Below are 22,841 nucleotides of genomic sequence, written 5' to 3' on the forward strand. Positions count from 1 at the left end.
CTGGTGCCATTGCCCTGGGGTGGATCTTTAGGATCTTTATCCTTCTCTCTCTGCAGAGTGCATGATTCTGCATGGATGCCTTCAGCTTTGGCTCTCCTCTCTGTGCTTTCTGAAGTATGAGAGTATGAACATCACTGACTCCCTCGCTGAAAGGACAGTGCTAGAGTGACTCAAAACCAACACTCACCATGGGGGCCCTAAAAGCCTTATCTCCATCTCTACAGGGTGCAGAGGTCCCATCACCTGCCCCTGCCCCCAGCACCCCTGAAGGGGACTGTGAGGTGACTTGGGTTGTTTTTTAAATACTAGTTGCAGCCATGTAGGATATTTCCAGAAGTCGCTCACATGCCTGAACCTTGTTTTCGCAGTACCTCTTAAAATGAGCCCTTGAAGTGGGAACTGCCTCCCTTCCCAAAGCAGACCTCTGCCTTGGGGGTCCTGCTCTCTTCCCTTTCCCAGACTGCCTCTGGATGTTGCAGAATGAGTGGTTAGATGTAGATAAATCTCCACTAAGCATTAAAGATGCATTAACCTCTAGTTTTCCTCATGCAATCTACCTCTCTGCAGCTCGTGCTTCTGCAGGGATCCGTGGGTGAAGTGTAACAAGGAGCCAATCCCAGGGCTCTGTGAACCTGCACATGCCTCAACAACAGGAGAGGGGCAGTTATTTCTCAGGCAAAACAAAAGAGGTGAGAAGTGCTCTTCACATGAGCGCTGACCACAACCCCAATCTAGGCAAGAATGGCAGCTTAAACTGACCTGGAAGTTTTCGACGTAACACATCTTACAAAAACTTTTGCATTATTAAACATGTAGCAATTCACTGCCGCCTTCTTGATTACAGACATGCTCTTGTACATATTTTCTTGAATGTATTTTGATAATACAGCTGAAATAATTATTTTTTTCCTATAAGCTAGGGCATAATGCCCTTACAGTTTTCTCCTCATCTCATTTTTGTTCAGGGTTACTAATGCCTCACCCACATGGTCCTGTGTAGCTATCAGAAGTAGCTAATAAATCTTCTTAGCTTCACCTGACTTGGGTGGTAAAGGATCAGCATTACAGGCACTGACATGGCTTAGGAAAACTGCAGCAAGACAGACCTGCAGTGTGACACCTAGCCTTCTTCAGCCCATTATGTTGGGGGCCACTTCTGATTGTATTAAACCCGTTTTTATGCTAACACCAAGTGATTCATTTCTCCTTACTAATAAAAAGCTAATGTTATTTCCATCTGTCAACAGTATGAAGAATAAAGTGTTAAACAAAGTAAGTCTTCCCTAGGCCTTTAAAGGGCTGTTCTTAGGGTGAATGGATCAGAGCCCTGCCCTCTCATACCCTGCAGCTCTGCTCCAGTTCATCACACACAGTTCTCATCGTCATCAGTTCTTAAAACCATTGTCTTGTGTAATAAGAGAGGAAATAAGAAAAGCACATTAAAAGCAAGGCCTTTACTCTGAATGGCCTCTCTGTAGCTCATAATAAAAATGAAGAGAAGTCACTGTCACCTGCTGCAGAAAGTCATTGGGAACTGCAGAATGAGAGCAGGCTGACCAGGGGAGCTGGCCATCCTATTCTCATAGACCTGCCATTGCTCCACAAACCTTGTTAATTCCATCTGAACTCTGCTGAGCCTGGAGGTGAAAGAATGGATCTAGATCATTTTTACAAACTGCAAATGTATCCTGAGAGACATTCCAAGCTATCTGGGTCAGAGAAACACTGATAGTACTGAGAAGCCTCTTTGTATATATATATATATATACACACACACACCCTGAAAACCCTAGGAGTTATACAAGGGCCTGAATAATTTCCTGAGCTGTTCTTCTCATACCACATTGCTTCTGAGAATACCAGGCTTCCTGTCTGTGCAGACTGGAAGCACAGTTTACACACAGTGCTTGTACCCTTTCCCACTGCAGTCTTCAGGTCTTGTAGGCAAAAAACAACTCAATCGGCCGCAGTTTCACCCCCAAAATTGGAGATAATTTATTAAATTTTATCACTGACTGAAAAAAGTCACTAGCATCTCTTATAATAAGTTAATGTTCTTAACAGAAAAACCCCAAGCCATAATTACTGCATGTGCTCAGACTTGATACATTTACTTTTACAGTACGGTACTCAGTAGGTTCCCCTTCACAGAAGGGAATTTTCAACCACACCACAAGCCTCTGAATCTTCCCCCCTGCTCACTCAGACAAAATAAACTCCCTTCACAGTTCAACACCACCCTCTCCTCTGCAGCACAGCAAACAAAAACCTTCAGCTTTGGTGCCAGCGACAACCAAAGAGACAGCAAGACACACACAGCTTTGGTGCCAGAGCCCGAGGTGTTCTTCAGACATGCTGCAGGAGCTGAGAAAGCAGCCAGGACAGCAAGAGGCTCCTCTAACTCACAAGTGCTGTGGGACACAGGCAAGGTGGATAAGACGCCTAGGGCACCATGTCGATGCAGGTCTCCGGTGCCTGTTCTGAGGGAGGGCCTCACACCTCTGCTCACTGGCAATCCTGCGTTGTTTCTCCTTGATCTCACGGTCTTTGTGACTCAGTTCTAAGGGCACAGTAACAGAAATTCAAGTCCTTAAACAAAACAACAACAGAAAGCATTCAAGAGGACAGCATAGAAATGGGAGTGTCCAGCTAACACCTCATACAGCCCCTTAATGAACTTGATTCCCTGGGGCCTGACAGGTAAACTCTTAATGTACAGAACATCATTCACTTGCTATGTGTTTCAGCTTCTAAATTATTAGTGCTCATGTGAGGGGACAAATAATTCCAGACAGCTTCAGCAGCCACAGTACCCTCAATCCTGGCTTCAGAATGGCAGCCTCCAGGGAGGCTCTCAGACAGGATACCTTAAAGCTTCATGGCTCCTCCTCTTCAGCTAAGGACTCCCTGAAACCTATGTGTGAGAGAGCTCTGCAGGATTTCCAAGCAGGAGCCACTGTCCTAACCTAATCAGTCTGGAATATTTTGGAACTAATTAGCTGTCTGCCTTTTGAACCTATTCCCATATCCTCAAGCCCTGCCACCAGTATGCACAAAGAAGTCAGCAAGCAAGATTCAGAATTAAGAAACCTGTGCACTTGGCCATGCATCCCCCCTGCTACCCGAAACATCATTTGCTTCTCCACTTTGCCAACTGCAGGGAGGGCAACACTGCACACAGCTGAAGAGTGGATCCGTCGCACACCTCACACAGAGGGAGCTGCAGCCTTCAGCAAGGAGCGAGGCAGACCCACTCACAGCATTGGTGACACTCTGGAAGCACACAGCTCTTTGGTCATTAACAGCAGTCAGAGCCACCGCTACCACACCTCCAACCTGCAAAAATAAGTTCTTGAGCCAGACAGCTGCCCAAGCCCTGCAGAAGCTGGCCCAGCCCACAGCCAAAAAGAGAAACCAGCAAGTTGGTTTGCTACTAAGCAACGTCTTTATCATCTTCCTGCTTCTCTTCTTCATCCTCTTCTGTTTCTGTTTTAATCTGTGCCACTCCGAGCCGGTAGAGAGCATCACGAATTACCACCTCCCCAGGCTGACAGCTCTGTACAATCTCCTGGATCTGCCGATTCACAATTTCCCTGCTGGTGAGGAAGTCCATAAGGCGATTGTAGAGGTAATAATGTGTGGCATTCTCAAAGGTGATGGGCCTTTGGCGGATGTTGCTAGTTTTGCTGTCACTGATAGCAGTGATGACGGTGCTGTAAGGCTCCAGCTCTCGGCACAGGGAGATGCAGTGGTGCCGATCGTGCTGACTGTTGTGCTCCGAACCGGTGTGAACAATTCGGCGTGCTGTCGACTTGGTGATTGGGTGCTGAACGGAGTGCTCAGCCACAGTCATGTCTACACTGTAGTGCTGGTCCAGCAGTTCGGGGCAGGAGACGTACTGGGAGAGAGACACACACTAGGTAGAACCAGAACAAAGCTCCCCATAATTAAGAACAAGATAAAACTACCATTCAGCTGAACTCCAAGCAGAACTGCGACCTGAGTCACGCTTCTGAATGGCACAAACGTAGTTGGTTCTGTACGCTCCCTTTCCCACTCTAATGCCCCTACAGATAATCCCAAGGCACTAGCGGCCCTCTTCCTATCCCATTTCTCAATAGCAGTAGTTTGAGAGCAGTGAGACAAAATAAGCTACATGCTCCAAAGTTCACGAGTTGAACTGCTACGGGGCACTTCCCCCTGCCTACATACACTATATAAAGCAGTTTTATTGTAGGTTTTTGTAGGTGAACATAACTAACCGCTGGAGGATCCATAGGGTCAGAGAAGCAGCCTTGATTTTTCCCCCACAGCTGGGAAGTCAACTCAGGACAGTATATGTCTGCACACAGTGCCACTGAAGAGGCCGTATCGACAACATACACTGGAGGCCAGTGACGTGAGGAAACCAGCAGGTCCACGTGATCCCGAGCATTTTCTCCTCTTACTATGTACTTTGAGCCACACACAACCTGGAAAGAAAAGGATCAGTACCAAGCAGCACAATAAAACTGAAAACTTACAACAATAGAAAATGAAGAAGAATAAATTAAGCTTCTTTTCAGGTATTCCAAACAATACAGTAACCAGACGGCTACTTTCTCTGAAGATACTGTTTCCTCATCACACCTCATCACTTCATGGTGTGCAGAGTTTCACCTCAGCAGAGGCATCTGACAGGTTTCCCATCACTGGTCAGTCTCAAGATCTCCTGCAGGACTGCTCACACACCAGCCCCCAAGGCAGCACATTTCATGCCCGAGGCTCAGAGAGACCCACTGGACTGATTTTATTTAACAAGGGAACTCCACACTGGTCACTCAGGTAAGAGAAGGCCACTGCTAACTCCAGCCTTCCTTACCTGATGTGGACACACTTTGTAGATCTTTCCTCCTGTGTGGTAAGCAGAAGTTTGCCTGATGCCTGTCCCATTCTGTACAAAGTCATAGAGAGCCAGGAGGGAGTAACAGAGCTGGTCCTAGAAAAAACAGGCACCAGAGACAGTCTGTATATGACAAACTAATGGACTCTCCCAAAGACAGAGCAGGCTGCAGACAAGGTTTTCCAAATGCTCATTTACACATTGTCCAGTAACTTCCTAATTCCAGTCAGCACCACGAGGATGCCAAGCAATTACATGATGTGGAATCTGTGACAAGGTAATTACAGGCTTCTTTTTTTCCAGTCTCCAAAGTTAAGTTTCTTTTACAACGTGTAAGTAATCCTACAATTTCTGCAGGCACCCTTCTAAACCACTCCTGCCCCTGGCACAGTCACATGAGAAGTTCATTATCTAAGCTGGCAAGTGCAATTTAGGGAAAGACAGTGACAAACAGCTCCACTCAGCAGACTGGTATATGTGGGCAAATTAGCCATTACCTTTGTATCTGAGGGCAAATTAGCCATTACCTTTGTATCTGAGGGCTCCCAGGGAATGCTGCACTGTGTCAGAAAGCTCCGCAGCTCTTCCTCACTGTAAGAGCTTATCAGCTCAAGCCTGAAGGTTTCTTCCTGAAGGAGCCTCACCAAGGCACTCCCATTACCTGCAAAAGCAGAAAACATTTGTTCTCAGGTAGAGAAACCATCAGCACATCAAGTTCTTATAAGCACCTCAGCCATTACCTGGCACTGGCTGCGCATCCAAGTTCTTGTCCTTCTCAGTATTGATGACCACAGCTCCTCTCATCAATGGGGGGAAGAAAGGAGCAACAATAGAAGCATCAAACTTTGTGATGGGGATGCTAGAAGGAAAAGCCACCTGCTCAATCACCTCTGTCTCCATTGTGGACCAGAAGTCTTCCACATTCACTTCACTTGATGACAAGAATTCTGGCCAAGTAAACTAGAAAGAGCAATAGAACAGACTGGTCAAACATAAATAGCCACAGCTCACTTGGTAATTGGTATCAGCCTCACTCAAAGCACAAAGACTACCCAGAAGAGTGGTCATCCCAAGTATAGCAGGATGACATCAGGCTCCTTTTCTGTCCTGGAGCTCCCCACAATCACTTCTTTTTGGGTGAAAGTCAAAACCATTTATTTGGCATAAAACCAGATGTTCTGTGTAGTGCTACAAGGGCATTTTTCTCCAGTTGGAAAGACAGCAGCTCCAGGAAAAAGAAGTTAAAAAGAAATTATTTTGTATCACGGGAGGGAGGAAAATTTCATCCAAGGTCCCTACTGTCAGGCTGCTGGACTAAAGCTGTGGTCCAGGCACTAAGGATTTTGTTTTCTCCAAACAGCTCTATGAGGAAGTGCAAGCATCACCACTCCAGCCACATCCTCTTGCCAAGCATCAGCAGAAAACTGCTCACAAAAGCATCACGTAATTGTTGTCCATTGCAAAGACCAGACTCAGCAGAAGTCTTTATGGTCTGCTTTGAACATGAGCAGGATGCAAAGTCTCTGAAAAGCTTACCTCTATGTTTTTCAGTGCCAGAACATTTTCTACGTTCCTCTGGGCTATTTCCACCTTGGGGGTTATGCCACAGATTCCACAGATCATATCATTGTAATCCCGGACAGTGAGGCATTCAAAGGCCCAGTAGCCATTGCACAGCAGTTCCTGGAGCTGAACCTGCTCATCTGGGCTCAGGCTTTTTTCTGAAAGGAGAACACGCCACCGTTACAGCTTTCACTTCCTAAAGTCAGTGGAGAGGTAGCAGAACACTCCTACGCAGGAGAAAAACAAACCTGTCCTGCAGAGAAATGCTAAGAACTGGTCACAAAGGTGCTGTTGGGTTTAGGAAGTGATTTAACAGAAACCTACCATACCAGAAGAGGTGGATTTTTCCTTTTTAACTTAACAGGCTTCAACAGGTCACAGAATTTAGCGTGGTATGGTAAAAAACAAAGGGGAAAACCCACCAGTTTGCTCCTGAACAGAGTTGAGAATATTGCCAACAGCCACCCTGGGATCCTCTCCGAGTTTGATGTGGTTCCGGATGGCAAACAGAAGATCCAAGCTCACTAGTAACTTGTTACCCACGTTGAAAAGGCCTGCAATTACAACAGACAGTTATTGCCTGTATGGTTCCAGATATCCCTCACAATGAAATACATTCCTTTCTTACTGATACACAAAAAGCTTATACAGGTACAGCTCAAAAATAGATGGATATGGCTGGACAGTGCTTCCGTAACTGTCCCCAGCATTTATCCCTTAGACAGAGATTGACAACAAGGAAGCCAGGCGAGTATTCAATCATACAAATACAGGTTTACTTACAGAAACAGGAAAATTCAAGTAAAAAATAATAATATTTAATACAACGGAGCACATAAGAGGCTTTTCTGTGCAGACAATTTGCTGATGCAGTCCCAAGGCTTCTGATGGTGTAAGTTCCTACACTCATTTTTTTCCTACCTGTGTAAATATCAGTGAAGCTATGGAGAGCCAAACACTGCAGGTTCAAGCACACCTTGACCTGAGCTGTAACCACCTGTAATCTATTAGCTGTCAGCAGCCAGCACTCCTGAGGACCAGCAAGGGAACTGTAACAGACAAGCAAAAGACAGCTCAGAGTTAAGCCAACAGGTTTTTCAGTCCAGGACTGCAGTAATATAAGTTGTTTGAGTTCAGATCAGTTCACTCACATGTCAGTCTCAGCCTGTTCTTCACATAAATTCACAACAGACAGAAAATTTTGAATTTTTAAATAGATTTTGCTGGCACAGTCAGGTCACTGTTCACATTCTCTACACAGCAGTAGAGCTCCCACATATTGGACACACAGGATTTGAGAGATGTAGAAAATGTACAGGCCCTGAGAGAAGTATCAGCCATACTGCCACAGAGCAGCAAATGGTGACTAACAACAGGCTCTGCCCAAATCAGTCCCATTTCAGAACGGCCCATTCCCTTACCACAAGGATCCAAGAGGGAAGTTCAGACAGGAAAATGCCAGTTGCACCCTAGTGGCAGAAATGCAGCTGCCCACCCAAGGAAACAGGAATTAAAATTCAAAGTTAGCTCTCCCTTCCACTGGCAGCAGTTTAATTAGAGCCAATGCAGGCAGGAAGGAGATATCCTACAGGCTTTTATGCAAAACTAGGTAAGGGAATCTAGTCTGTGCATTGGTAGTTGCAGAGTCTTTGGGGTTTTTGGGCACTGGGTCCAAGAAAAGCTTCACTCAAGCCCATGCTAGGCTATAAAAAGAATGGAAACATCATAAGCAAAACGATCCACACGGCAAACATTCAGACTGGGAAGAGAAAGAAAAAGGGAAATAACATGCATCTATAATCCCACAGTTTTGCCTGTCAGCCTCAAAACATCAGAATGGAAAACAAATAGGGGATGAGTAATGATTCAAAACAAAATCAAACCTAGACTTAGCAGTTACACTTTGATGAAGCTCTCCTGCTGCATGGTAATAGCAACCATGGCAAAGTGAATGGTAGAGGAGAAACAGGAACTGCTTAGTTATCCAGAGCAGCCCTTCCCACAGACATGCAGCATACTGTCACTTGCACCAGCAGAATGGGAGTCAAAGCAAAAATCATTTCTTGCGTACTTGTAACAGAGAATATCAGCACAGGGTTTAAAGAGTCACAAGTCTAAAACAGAATCTTACTTCTGTCCCCCTTTGAACAGCGGGCTGTTACAGAGGAGGCACTGCGCAGATGGAGACTCATAGTAGTTTGACCAGGAGGTCTGCTCTATGGTGACTGTCTCCTCACTCACGTTGGACAGGATGAGCCGCGAGCTGTTCAGTTCATGGATGAGTGTGAAGACCTCAGCCAGCTCCGATTCGTTCTCTGGGATCTGCATGACTTTGCGCAGCAGCTGGAGGGTGGATTGACGCTGGATCTCTTTCTGGGATGGGCTTAGGGGCTCACTGGTGTTCAGCACATCAGGCTGACCTGGACTGACCTCCTAGAAAGCAAACAAGACACATTTTAAACTAGGCAAGCGTGGGGATGAAATATGAAGAAGCCCACAGAAGTCACCAAAGGTAGCAGCAGCACAGTGACCTTTGTTCCCAGAAGACTTGACTTCTACTTCACTGCACTCCACTGACCGCAGATTGTAGTTTCAGGCCTAAGTCACTTCACCCAAAACACTTCTTCACAGCATGGCCTTTTGGGGAACTTCTCTTGTATCACTAGTTCATCATAGGCTTATCGCTAAGCCGGAGCGTTACTGCAGGGACTGAGGATCGGGAAGGATCAGGAGCAAGAGGGCAACAAAGCCTTCAATACTTCTGTCAAATATCCCTGCCTGTCTCCATATGCCATCACCCACATTTTCCTAGGTACCGTGCTCAGGCAGCTACAGCAGTCTGCATCCACAGCAGCCAGAACAGACAAGTGTTACACAGCAACCAAGCCCTGCCATGTGTGGAATACACTGATGGATTCCAATGGATCTGCTACAATCCTTTCTCTCAGACACATGCCCCTCTACCAAGTCAAATACACAGGATCAAACTCTAGGTGACTCAGAAGAACTGAGAGAACATACACAGACCAACCTATTTTAATCACACCAACCTTTCTGCCAAATTTCGATCTGTTTTCCTGTCTAGTCTAGCAATGAGACAAACAACCAGTCCAAAAGCACGGAGATAACACTGAGCCGTGCAACTGAAATGCTGAATACAACTGCAGCAGAAAATTAAGGGAAAAAAACAACAAAATAAATGAGGAAGAGACAAGCCACATGCCTCTCAAAATGCAAGCTGACCTAAGTGTGCTACTGTTCCTTACACATCTGCTTATGTGTGGGTTTCACACGGGCCACTTCAGTTTGTTGGGTTTGGGGAGTTTTATTTTGCTTTTTGTTTGTTTTTAAACAATGCACAAAGTCATGCTCTTCAAAATACATGAAATGCAAGAGTCAAATTACCACACAGACTGAAATGGTGGCTTTAAAAATAATAATTCTGTGAGAGAAAAGCTAAGCTTTGAAACTTCAAATGCAAAAAAAACCCCAAAACCAAAAGAAGGCCACAATTCATTATTTACACCCATGTACAACAACAGGAGATATCCTGAACAACATCTTTCCACAACAGAAAAAAAAAATACTACATCCAGAAATAAATTCAGTCTGGACACAAAGCTGCACTACAAAGCCCTAAAAATAGGAAGCTCTGACACAGGACGTACTCAGATGTACAAGATGTACATTTGCCACAAACGGCTCACAAAGGAGACCACGCTTGGGAGTTTTTTGATGAAGTCTGAAGTTCCACTAAGCTGACACAGCTGTGACTTGAGGGCTGGCTTCCCAAGCCCGTACCAACGTGCTGTAAGCATCTGTAAGCTACAGAGACATCCAGTGGTAGAACGGGGTGCTGTCAGTCTCAGTGTGAGCCTGAAGCACCACTGCTGCAGAAGCTGAACAGAAGAAAACATCATCACAAGCATTGCAGTACGTTACTCTGTTAGAAGCAGACTTACCAAACGGGGAAAAAAAGTAAAATTAGCACGTTCTCATGGGAACTTGCAAACTTCCTCATCCACTCCACAACATCCCTTTGAAAGATCAAACCTTACCAGAGATTTTCCTGTTTTCTCAGCTCTGTCTTTGGCAAGATTATAGCCGCACTTGGGGCAGATTCGTGGCTTGTGCCTGTTTGTATACACGTAACTACAAGATGGGTTCTTGCATTTCCCTCTGCCACGTGATGTTGCCAATCCCAAATCCTGGAAGGACACAAGAATTACATTTGCTGACCTTGGCTGTAGAACAGTCTGCTGGAATATCGTATGCTTTTCCCCAGCACTTAGTGTGAAGGTTACATAATGGCCTTGTCACTTTGTACAAAGTATTTTAACTGGCACCCAAATGTTCTGGGTCAAATCCCAGAGACCACGGATACTGCACACATTCAACTCAGAAACCACCAAATCTCCCCCCTAACACTTACAGGGGATGGTGACAATGCAGGTATGAAAATAATCCAGCTCTTAACACGACTGCAACATATCACAGTCAGGCTAGATAGGTCAACAGATGACATACACGGCACGCACTTCCCCACATTAAATACAAAACACGTTTCTGTAAGTCAGTTTAACAAAAGCCATGAGAGCAGCCTCAACCCAGAGATAACAATTCCCACAGTGTAACTCAGATCATCTGAAAAATTCTCACCAAAGTCACAGTGCAGCTGTACTTGTAGGAAGGGAAGACGTCTGGTTTGACCTCCACTACTTTAACCTGTGATGCCCTGTTGGTCAAAGCACTGTGGAGCTGCATGGAAAGCAGAAAAGAACACCTGTGAGATACCTACAATGGAATACTCACATCTTGTAAGCAAATACATATTAGCATTTGTTTGGGTTTTTTTCCCCTCTCAAGAAATCTGAAAATATTCATTAATATCCATGGTTTACAAAGCACTGTTTTGCATACCAAGGCTTTACAATTCAAACAGAAGTATTTGAGCATATTTGCAAGCTTTGCTTCTTTACTCAATCATCTTTCACAGACTCCCTCAGTATAAGGTATTACATTTCAGATTATCAAGATGCTACCAGACCTCGTAACATCTTCTGGAAGCTACTGGGAAGTTCTCAAAGCAACCAACCAAGGGACTGTCCAACAGCAACAGCAGTTCAGTTCCTAGCCTCAGCCATCTAGAATTCACACTGCTTCAGAGCCACCTCATAAAAACCATCAGCCACGATTTCCATCACCATCAGGCTGCTACACTGTCATATTCTATCTTCCATCCCTCAGCTCAGATCCCTTGCCCAGGGAAAAAAATGCCAAAGAAAAAAATGTGCACTTGAAGAACAAACCCCAGCTACCTTGCGCTCCTCAGCACTGGGAGGCTGCAGAACTGACTGGCCCAACTGCTTCAGTGTACTGGGCTTCAAGCCTGACGTTCTCACAGGAGGATGTTTGTCTTGAAGAAGGAAAAGAGCACAGCAGGTTAGACATGGGAACGTGGTCTTTGGTGAATGACACCACAGCCACATGAGATATTTTCCTCTGAACTTGAAATGATCCAAGCAGGTGTTTCATGCACCATTTACCTGCCCTTCTGGTTAGAAAGAAAAGGAGGGTATTTTTTACCTAGGATAGCTCACTGTCTCCCTTCAGACATATGTCATTATTTGACAAAGACCCTTCAATACGGTGAGGAAAGACAATCACTCCCAAAGCATAGCAGAGATCCAGTATTTTACCAGTATTCGCAAACGCCTGTCTCTTGCTAGCCTGCTCAGTGCTGGCTTCTCTCCCCACGCTGGCTGGTGCGGGCAGAATTGCTCGCATGGGCCTTGCTGCAGCCAGCAAGGAGGGCTTCGGTCTTGGTTTACTCTTTACTTCTTGCCCTTTGTGTGCAGCAGCTGGAGCATCAATTCTAAAAGACAAGAGCTACAATCGGAAAAAAATTCCATGTCTTCCTTCTCACCCTCAATTTTCTCCTCTTTCCTGAACTGTGCTTTATTAGCACGACCATCACAGCTATTGTAGTAGAAAGGAAAACTGAGCTAAAGATACATCTGCGCTGAGACGACTACAATAATTTAATTGCCACTTAAAAGAAAAAAATAGCTTTGATGGACAGAACTGTCTCAAAGGAACAATCCTGAACTGGCAGAAAGCAGACGGTACGCAGAACGGGTCTCGCGCGAAGCACTGCCAGCAGTCTTCCATCTCTTGGATTTGTCCCATCGATACACAACAGACATCACACATTCCCATAACATATGGAAAACTGACTCACACCACAGGCTTTTTTGCAGAGGCATTTGTACTCAGCACCTCGGAAGACGGTGGCATTCCCAGCCCTGTGCTATCTTTCTCTGCCTGCTCTGCAGAAGAATCTCCTCGCAGTTGGCTCTCTTGACCCAGCGTCACTCCAGCAGCACTCCCTCCATCTTCAGCAAGCACATTGTTTGTAAGAATGTGAGCATCAGAGATGATTACTTCCTCCCACTCGGTCTCCTCCATTTGCCCTCCATCAGGCACAGCATTCAGCAGCTGGCTGACCGCTTCAGAGCTTTCCAGGGCAGACTTGGAGGTACTCTCACCAACAGCCGCCGAGTCTGAGAACATTGACTGCTGACCTCTTTTAGCTGCAGGAGTTTTCAGAGAAGTGCTTGAATTAGGCTCAGATTTGCTTCTTGGTTGCTTTTCCTGGAAACAAAGAGATGATCACGTTTCAGAGGTTTAAGCTTTTACAGATAAGCAGGTTCCCTTCACAGTCTGGTTTGCCCGTGCCCTATCCAATGCTGGATCAAAACAGTAATATCAGGAGTGCCTAAGCAATGAATTGCACACAAGAGCAGAAAGATAACATCTTCTACAGTGGGAATGTCCCTGTTAATATTCTATCTACCATTGGTGCAGAGCGCATTGCAGAGCGGTGCAGTCACTATACTGGATGGAAGGGAAGCCATCCAGAGAAACCTGGGCAGGCTGGAGAAGTGGGCCCACGAGAACCTAATGAGGTTCAGTAAGGCCAAGAGCAAGTAGAACCCCTTGAGAGCAGCCCTGTGGAGAAGGACTTGGGGGTCCTGGTAGACAAGGAGCTGGACATGAGCCAGCAGTGTGCACTTGCAGCCTGGAAGGCCAACTGTGTTCTGGGCTGCATTAAAAGGTGATTGCCCTCCTCTACTCGGCTCTTGTCAGGCCCCATCTGCAGTACTGTGTCCAGACCTGGGGCCCCCAGTACAGGAAGGATGTGGAGCTCTTGGAGCGGGTCCAGAGGAGGCACTGAGGTGATCAGAGGGCTGCAGCACCTCTCCCATGAAGAAAGGTAGAGGGAACTGGGATTTGTTTAGCTTGGAAAAGAGAAGGCTCTGGGGAGATCTCATTGTGGCCTTCCAGTATTTGAAAGGAGTCTATAAACAGGAGGAGGAATGACTGTTTACAAGCATGGATAGCGATAGGACAAGGGGGAATGGTTTTAAACTAAGACGGGAGATTTAGGAGGAAGTTTTTCACTCAGAGGTTGATGTTGCACTGGAACAGGTTGCCCAAGGAGGCTGTGGATGCCCCATCCCTGGAGGCATTCAAGGGCAGGCTGGATGTGGCTCTGGGCAGCCTGGTCTGGAGGCTGGCGACTCTGCACATGGCAGGGGGTTGGAACTGGATGAGCATTGTGGCCCTTTTCAACCCAGGCCATTCTATGATTCTCTACTTTTATTTTTAGACACTTTGAAGAAACAGTCACCCTTAAACTCTCTCAAATATCACTATTAGCATCAATACCACAAATTCATCCAAGGGCCCACGTGGCATGCGAACCTTTCCTATCTTCAGCTCTCTGATGCTGCCTGTTCTTCCACACTGCTGGGGAACTAAAGGTCCCTCGACACAGAACGTGCAGCTATGGGACAGAACTGCAGCACAGTGCAAAGGGCTGTAGTAGCACTCAGAAAAGCATCCATCTGAGGGAGTCAGGAAACACAGAATTACACGTGAAGGTTTTTCAACTTTAAGTGAAGTTTTCTCTTCAACATTGAAGCTACAGAAGTTATGCATTGGGGTCAATGAAGATGGAGCACCGAACAGGTAATCCACAAATGCTATCGGAGAAATGGAGTCAAGAGTTTCTGGCATGATAAACATATGGATTCTAAGCTTTCAACAGAGGTTATACTCAGGAGAATATTCTAGATTTTGACAAACAGACGTCTCCTAACCTAATCTTTCATCTCAGGAACAGGAAGGTGTTTATATATTCAGTTTCTGTTTTACTGATGTTATTACCAGTCTAAGAAAAAATTGCTGATGCATATTTTTCTCCAAGACGTGACACCGTAAGTGGAACTGTTTACACAAACATGTTCCCAGAAGAGCAGAATAAAGTTGAAAAAGAGAAGGAAAACTTCCCTCATTTTAGTTCTAATCAGTGTAGGATTTAACAGAGCAGGCATGACATATTCAGGCAGAACCATGTATTTACTGTTAGCCACCTATCCACCTATTCAGCATGTTTACAGCACCAAAGATAATAAACCATCATCACTATTTGTTTCCTAGCACATGGAAAGCTCAGCCATCAGGTCAGACACTACCATCTGTTGGAGAACTTTTTGTAACTAAACTTAATGGCTGTAGACACTGTAGCAGAAATGCAAGTCAGGGCTTGAACCAGTGATTGAGCACCTGGTGGGAAGGCAGGGCCAGCCCAAGGGAGGTCAGGTGCATGCAATGTTCCTGAGTGACTGGAAGGGGTGGAGCCAGGATCCAACCCTTCCCAGACTTCATTTAAGGGCTGGCAGTGGAGGTGAGGGGCTCTTACTGGAGATCCCTGTGTACTGAGGCCTTCCAAACTTCCAAAGGTAAGCAGCTTTTTTCCTTTCTTTCTTTCTGTGGCTGTTGCATTTTAGCACGTTCTCACTTGTTGCATCCTAGGACTTTGTTACTATGCTGTTGTTGCTGCTGTACTTTCCTTTGTGTTACAAGACACAAAATGAAGTAAGTTCAAGACAAATTCATGTAAGTCCATGAAGTTTTTACAGAGAATATCCCTTAACTTGAGCCCAAGGGGTCTTGTTTCACACTAATATAACAAACCTATTTGTTGAGAGCTGAATATGTTTACACTGCTGTGGTTTAAGGGGCAAATATTTGAGAGCATGGCTAGTAGAGATGTCAGCAACTTGGCTGTCACATGGAGAGACGCTTCTTCCATTCACCAACTCAATTTTCTCTGAAATCAAAGAGAATGAAAAGCAAATTTACCTTTGGGATCCATTTCCCTCCAAGGAAGTTCCCACACTTGGGGCATTTTGGTGGCTTATGCCTGGTGACATAAGTGAACGAGCAGCGAGGATTGGTGCAGTTCCCGTGTCCCCTGCGAGTGTAGGTGGTTGTCTGAAACAAGAGTTGTCAAGAATTTCTCTACAGAGCTGAAAAGACACCAAGCTGTGCACATCACTCCCTTTTCCTAGAAAGTACTTTACCAGTGTTATCTAGCAAATGGCCTGCCTTCACTATTGTTCATCAGCCAACGCTCATTTGTATCAGTGTCAGCAGCCTCACTGCACTGAATTCAAGTGTTCTGTCTATACACAGACATCCAGTGTTACCAGAATTTGGATTAAATTGCAGAGATAAGCAATGCATATAACCTACAGGTGAAGCTAACCTTGCACTTGTAACAATGAATTTGAAAAAGTCATCATACAATGGTACATTACAGTGATTCGAACAGCAGTCTGCAGTGAGGCAAGATTTAAATGATGCATTCGTGTCAGAGTGACAGTGTTTGAAGGAAGCAAATGCTTGTGATGTGGAGACAGTTTTCATCAGTAAGGTAATTTGTTGTATGCAGTGCTAAAATACTCCCTGGTGCTTTACTGTCACTCACTGTAAGCTACTGTAATACCAGCAGCACCACCAGGCACTATTTACAAAGACAAATAAACCAGAGTCTTCCATTTTTGCCAAGAACATTAAATCTACACATGGAATTTCTGTCAGCACATCATTTTTCAGGATTCCATATTGCCACTCCTGAGGGAGCTGTTGTGCTGTCAGTCTGTAACTCTGTCTTTTTCCTAGAAATGCAAGTGCTGCCATTAAGGAAAATAGGCCACTTAAGCTAGGTGCTTCTCAGGAATAAATACCTGAGGCATCTCCATCTTCCCTGAGACACTTAGGCAAACATCACACTAGGAACTTCTATAAATATCTGCAGTGTTCCACCTGCTAGAAGCATGGGGATGCAAGACAACAGGACTTCCTAACCTTACACAACACAAAAAGCTGCTGTGCTAACTGCACAGTGAAGCCTCCCAGTGGCTACAGAAATACGGGTGGCTGGAGTGACAAGACTATGAAATAATGCCACTCTCCCTTGTGCAATAACCTGAACAAACTTTTTAATGTGAATTTTCAAAACCTGAGGTCACTGTTCATCTACCATCACATGGCTAAAGTGACAGCCATCCAAGTGACCAGGAACTCATGCTCCTGTCACAAGAGCGGACTTTTGCTCTCAGAAACCACTGTTGACCAGATGGGTTGCAACACCACTATGTGCTCTGTCTGCTTCCAAGAACTTGAGGACAAAGGCAACAGGATTATAAAATGCTCTGGGAGGTTGGAGACCTCCATTTGCCTGCACAAGGCACAAAGCCAGGGATAAGAAATGCATTAACTGATGTGGTGATTTCAAGTTGGACTATGATCAAACCTTTCCTGCTCTGGCAGAAGGCAACCCTACAGTAATATATCCGTATCTTGAAATACAAGACTGGGTTTCTTACCAGTTTAATTGATGTTGGGTTCTCCACAACAGAATGAGCTGGCAAAGGTAACATAATGAACTGTGTAGCAGGTGTGGAAGAGCTGCTCTCTTCAGTATCCTAAAATGAAGTGTAAGGGAAATTACATGCAGAAAATGAGGCGTGAGGTGTTCTGCATTCCACCCTTTCAAAACACTACAACTGAATGTACACCTTGAGGATCTATGGGACCAGGAAGCAGGAGAGAAGAGTGACCATTTCAAATGCAACAGCCTTACCCTGTCTGCTCTGTAAGTTATCTAACTCTTTACATCTTGAAACTGTTGAAATCAGCAGACCCAAAACTTCACAATGTTTTCTGTAACAGATCCCCAACACCTCAAATTAAATGGACTCCCTTTTCTCTGCAACCAAGAAAACAGTGCTCAAGAGCACAGAGAATACTTCTTCACCCCAAAATCTTGAAATACAACTGTGGAAGCCACCTCAGGTACTGTTAAAATAATGAATAATTTAAAAAATCAACCTTTGACCAATCATCTCAAGATATGAGTGACAGCAGCATGTAGCAGAGAACCTGCAGGCAGAGATGCAGTAAACACTGAGTTAGAAAAGCTGCTACTTGTCACACTACTGAGCAATACAAGATCTCCCGCAGCCACCAAGAATCTCAATTACAATGTGATAAACAGCGGTCAGACACTTCTGGTGAGAAGCTGACAGGATTTGGAGCATTACTCGAGTAACTCACCCTCCCAGTCACCACAGCCACCACAGACACACCATCGGGGATCTGAGGACGGGCCACAGCGATGCTCCCACTGGAGATGTCTGCAGAGCCGCTGACCAGAGTCTCTTCAATAACCACCCGGGTTGTCTGATATGGCTGCCCTTCCATTTCCAGAGAAGCCTCATCCAAGAGGACATCTCCAGCCGCTTTATCTGTCACAGGCGCAACGTAGTGAGAGAGAACCTCGGATGCCACCACTTCTTCCACAGCCTCTGACTGACTGAAGGAAGTGGTCTCTTCTGACAGTCCTTCAATGGCAATGCACTGCTCAGAAATGCCGACGTGGCTTGAGTCCACGGAAAGGACATTTTGCACAGCGTCGTGGGAGGCGTTTGTGATGTTGGTGGAAGCTGTCCCTTCAGGTGCTGCCTGACCCTGTGTCACGTGCAGCTCCAGTGACTGCCTGCTCCTGTCCTCTTGAAGAGTGGTTTTGGGAATAATTATGTAATCTGAGCGAGGAAGAATCTTGCGGAAACCTGGAATGTCTGGAACTACCGTAGTTCGAGAGGACACCTTGGAGTTCTGTTGGCAGAAACAGGATGAAACAAATGAATGAGAGAAAAAGGGGGATTCAGTTCTCAGTCCTCCACGAGTATTTTAGTGCTGAAAGCTCAAATGGCTCCCTCAAGTATTCTACTAGAGTTCTCCACATGACAGCTTGGAGTCCCTCTCAGCCCTCATTTTATCGTCCACTTCACCATCGATTGCTCTGACATAACACAAAAATAACTACCATTCCCATCAGCATGAAATGACACATCTGTCTCAAATTTCAAAACACTATCCTCTGACTGAAGAGAAGGCAAAAGAAAGGCACTGCCTCACACACTGCTTCCATACAGGCAGTCTGAAACAAAAATACAAACTGGATTTGCAGTTAACAGTTCTCTCACGGTGCTGCGTAAGACCAGTTATTGCCAAAACAAATACAGCCATTGGCCTCTCTTTTCACAAGGCAAAGAATGACAGAAAAGGTGACTTACTGGGTCCAGTCCCTCTTTCTCCAGCTTTGCTTTCTCCAAGTAATAGCTTTTTTCAGCCACGCTGAGCAGCCTCCAACTCTCGCTGATCTTTTTGTTGATTTCAGATTGAGGGAGGTGAGGAAGCTCTTGCTGTACTTTCAAGTAAATATCATAATAGTAGAGGAGGTAAGCAGATCTGAAAGGCAACAGACTGAGAAATTAATGTCAAATTAATGTCATTACAGCAACTACAAAAAAGAAAAGCACAAGGTTTTACACTGGTTCAAGGTCAAACTACAAGCATGTGAGATACATTTCTACATGTAAATGCATTTTTAAAACTGGAAGAAAGTTAAGATTCTGAAGAGAACTTTTGCAGTAAGGAGTAAGACACTGAGTCATGTGATTAAAACTTAAGAACAAGCAATGGCAGCACTCACAAAGGCATGCCAGGAGCCCAAAGGCTGCCTTTTTATGTATGTTTGGCACTAATGTGTTCCAACTGCACTGCAAAGTTTATCAACTGGTAGAAGGAAAACTGTTCCCACACTCAAGATTAGGTTGAATGTCGGGGGAAGCTCTCTACTGTGAGAGTGGTGAGGCACTGGAACAGCTGCCCAGAGAGGCTGTGGATGCCCCGTCCCTGGAGGTGTTCAAGGCCAGGTTGGATGGGGCCCTGGGCAGCCTGGTCTGGTATTAAATGTGGAGGTTGGTGGCCCTGCATGTGGCAGGGGGGTTGGAGATTCATGATCCTTGAGGTCCCTTCCAACCCTGGCCTGGCCATTCTGTGATCATAAAGAAATGAAGACAGGAAGAACTTACCTGGGTTTTTTGGCTTTTTCTCCATGATCACCAGGACTTTTGTATTTCTTTTTCTTCTTGGAAGGCACTGGTGATGTGTAAGTGTAGGTGTCCTCTATTTCCTCCATGACCACAGTTACTTCAGTGCCATCGTACGGAGCCTCCATCGCTAAAGACACACACAGCGTCAGGCATTCACCTACACAGCACTTTCCTCCCCACAAACGCTGCTCTTTATCACCCTTGCGAAACGACAGCGTCACTGGAAGGGTTGATATCAATTAAGATAATGACAGCTTCTGATTAACTTTTAGAAGAGAACACCTCTGGCAGCGTTCCGTGCAGCTCAACACAACAGCAGCACGCGTGCACTGAGAGCCACAGCACCCCGGGAACCTCCGAAACAGCTCTGGCGGTGCGGGAGGATTCCCATCCCCGGCCGTGTGACCCAGCAGCAGCGCGGAGCCCTCCCTCTCCCGCGGCACGGCGACGCAAGGCCTCGGCTCACCGGGCAGCACCGGGACGCAGCCGCGGTCACATCCCAGCCGGGACGCGGCGGAGCGGGGCGGGAAGCGGCGGAGCTGGGGGCCGGGATGGGGGCGGGCGGAGCAGGCCGCGCATGCTGTGCCGGCCCCGGGGGAAGCGGCGCCGCTACGGACCCGTGGCTCCGCGGCCGCCCGGCGCCGCCGGAAGTGCTTACTGAACTGCTTCCGGGTCGTGGCGGGGCGGGGCCGCGGGGTCAAAAAGCGGTGCCGGGAGAGGAGTTTGTCGTTGGGTTCTTGTTGCGGGCTCTCGGCTGGGATGGGTGGCGGTGGCACTGAGGAGGGAAAGGGCTGGGGTGCCTGAAGCTGGCATAAATATCATCGTAGCTCGGCCCTGCCTGCTGTCCCGCGGGGAGCAGGCCTGGCAGCTGCGGGTCGGGGAGCCCCGGCTGGGGGTGTGACGGTCTGAGCCGGGCCGTACGGGGAAGAGCTGGGGGAAGAAGGATGTGCTGGGAGGAATTACAAACGGGCGGAGGCTGCCGGCAGCACCTGGTAAACGTGAGAGCTGCGGGAGCCCCGTTTCGTAGCAGCTTTCCTGTCACAAAACGCAGTGTTGCCCTGGGGGCAGCCACCGCTCCGACTGCCCGTGGAATCTTTGGGCCCCAGCGTTTCTCTACCAGCGTTTCTCCTGCGGATTTGAAGTGGAGACGTTGCTGTGCATAACTAATTGTCTCCTTGCTTTACACGAGCACTGAAAGATAAGCATCTGGCTCCCCAGGGAACAAATAGCCTTATAGGGCTATAAGCGCTCATCCTCTTCTTCCAACCATTGGGAAAGTGAGATATTATGGGATATCTCAATCCAGCTCCTGTGGCTCCACAGCTATCACGCAGCTATTGTTCTAACACGTTTTTTAAATTATGCTTTTTGTGTTTTCTGTTTTTTCTGTGCATGTCTATTTCTGTGTTTTACATCATGCGTTCTAACTTTAGAGAAATGTAAACCGCATCCATCTTCTGTCTTAGATCTGGGAGAATAAGGGCTCCTCTTGTCTAGTAAGTCGTTAGTAAAGCCCACAGAGTAGTGATATGACAGCCAGTATTAAATCTGCAACTGGTTATTTATCTTCCTGATGTTCTGCAACCATTTATGTGGTCTGCTCGTGTTTATGTGTGATAATTGGTGGCAAATTGTCTGTTCTGTGTCAAATGTTGGGCAGCTTAATCCAAACCGGTACTTTTCCAAAGCTCTGTACTTTTATCCAGATCAATAAGCGGCCATTAGAGCTTTGTTGGAATTATTACTTAGCCAAATATTTGAAAGAAAGGGCTGCTTGGCTTCACAAGATTAATGAACTGAAGAAAAAAAAAAACAAGAGGAAAAGTGTGAAGGAAAGCAGCCATGCTTCCCTTGTTTTTCACAGAGGAGCTTCTCACAGTGTGTGTTGTCAGTTGTGTTAGAAACTCAAACTTTTTCCTAACTTGGGTATTTTGATTCTTTATGGAGACAAAGCTTTATCTCAGAAAAATGATATTAACAGCACGTACGTTGTTTTAACTGTGCTGCAATAGTATTGTGAGCAAGAGGAAGCTGCTCTGCAACCACATCTGTTGTGATCCTGAGGAGAGTTCCAAAGAAATGCCCACTACCACAGGGGGAAATAGCGTTCTGCCACCAGGGCACCCTGTGCACCACTACCTTGAGAAACTAAAGGCCGGAGATTAAACTCACTATTTGTTTCACTGATAAAGTACAAGAGCTACTTTGAAAGAGTTCAGAAGGCACTCAGGCATGCTGAACTACAGCAGGTACCAGCACTTGATTGTGAGTTGTCTTCAGAGTTTATTTAAACCAATGGGGTATGGTAGCAGGTTATTATTACTTCCATCCATCTGGAGCGCTCACATCTGTGAAGCCTTGCAAAACTCAATCCCACCTCCTGCTCAACCAACATCACATCATGCAGTTGGGGCTGAGGCACCTTTTCCCAGTGAGAGACATGCAATTGGACATCATCTCCACATCAGACCTCAAGCAGCACTGCTTTCCAAGATGCTCTCATGAAACCCACCTCTGACTAAAGCTATCGGCACTTGGCACAGCAGCGAGGACAAAATCCTTCCAAGAACTCCAAGAGTTCAGTTCCACAGTGGAGAGCTTCAATCACCAGCAAGAGCAGCGCTATCCACAACCATGTGGGTGTGTGCTCTGGTCACTAGGGACGGTTTTAATTCACCCTTCTAAGCCAGTTTAAACCTCCTTGAGGTGCACAGGGATGCTAGAATTGATGACTGTGGGGTTGTGCTGTCGTCTGAGAGCAGACACACACACACACACACACACACACACACACACACACACACACATGCACGCACACCGAGTTCCACCATGGCCCTGCGTGCATCTGCTGCAGCTCTCAACCCACCACACTGCTCAGCCTCCGTGTTGAGAGTAACTGCAACAACATGGCAGAGCAGCAGTTGGAGGAACAGAGGCAAAGAAGGAAGGAGCATCTGGCTGCCTGCATAAGGGTAAAGGAGCCCCTGTTCCATCAGAAATGTTGCAATTGAGACGTTACTATTTTTAAAATGGCACCAGTGGAAAAGCAAAAAGGGGTTTGTTATATTTCAGATGAATTCTGG

General features: G+C 46.2%; 1 protein-coding gene across 1 annotated transcript; it reads right to left on the minus strand.

Annotated features, from left to right (window-relative positions):
• Positions 1 to 3,433: 3,433 nt before the first annotated feature.
• HMGXB3 (HMG-box containing 3) lies at positions 3,434 to 20,272 on the minus strand (the record flags this gene model as incomplete). Its single annotated transcript, XM_079542264.1, has 20 exons — positions 20,215 to 20,272; positions 19,738 to 19,885; positions 18,937 to 19,111; positions 17,915 to 18,475; positions 17,185 to 17,283; positions 15,656 to 15,787; positions 12,687 to 13,099; positions 12,145 to 12,320; positions 11,764 to 11,861; positions 11,105 to 11,203; positions 10,504 to 10,653; positions 8,577 to 8,878; positions 7,367 to 7,494; positions 6,868 to 6,999; positions 6,419 to 6,603; positions 5,623 to 5,842; positions 5,410 to 5,543; positions 4,862 to 4,978; positions 4,263 to 4,472; positions 3,434 to 3,898 (listed from the first exon to the last, which is right to left on the minus strand). The coding sequence occupies exons 2-20, from the start codon at positions 19,881 to 19,883 to the stop codon at positions 3,434 to 3,436; spliced, it is 3,942 nt and encodes a 1,313-aa protein (XP_079398390.1). The 5' UTR covers positions 19,884 to 19,885; positions 20,215 to 20,272.
• Positions 20,273 to 22,841: the final 2,569 nt, after the last annotated feature.

This window comes from Tetrao urogallus (genome assembly GCF_951394365.1).
Source record: "Tetrao urogallus genome assembly, chromosome: 14".
Taxonomy (NCBI): Eukaryota; Metazoa; Chordata; class Aves; order Galliformes; family Phasianidae; genus Tetrao; species Tetrao urogallus.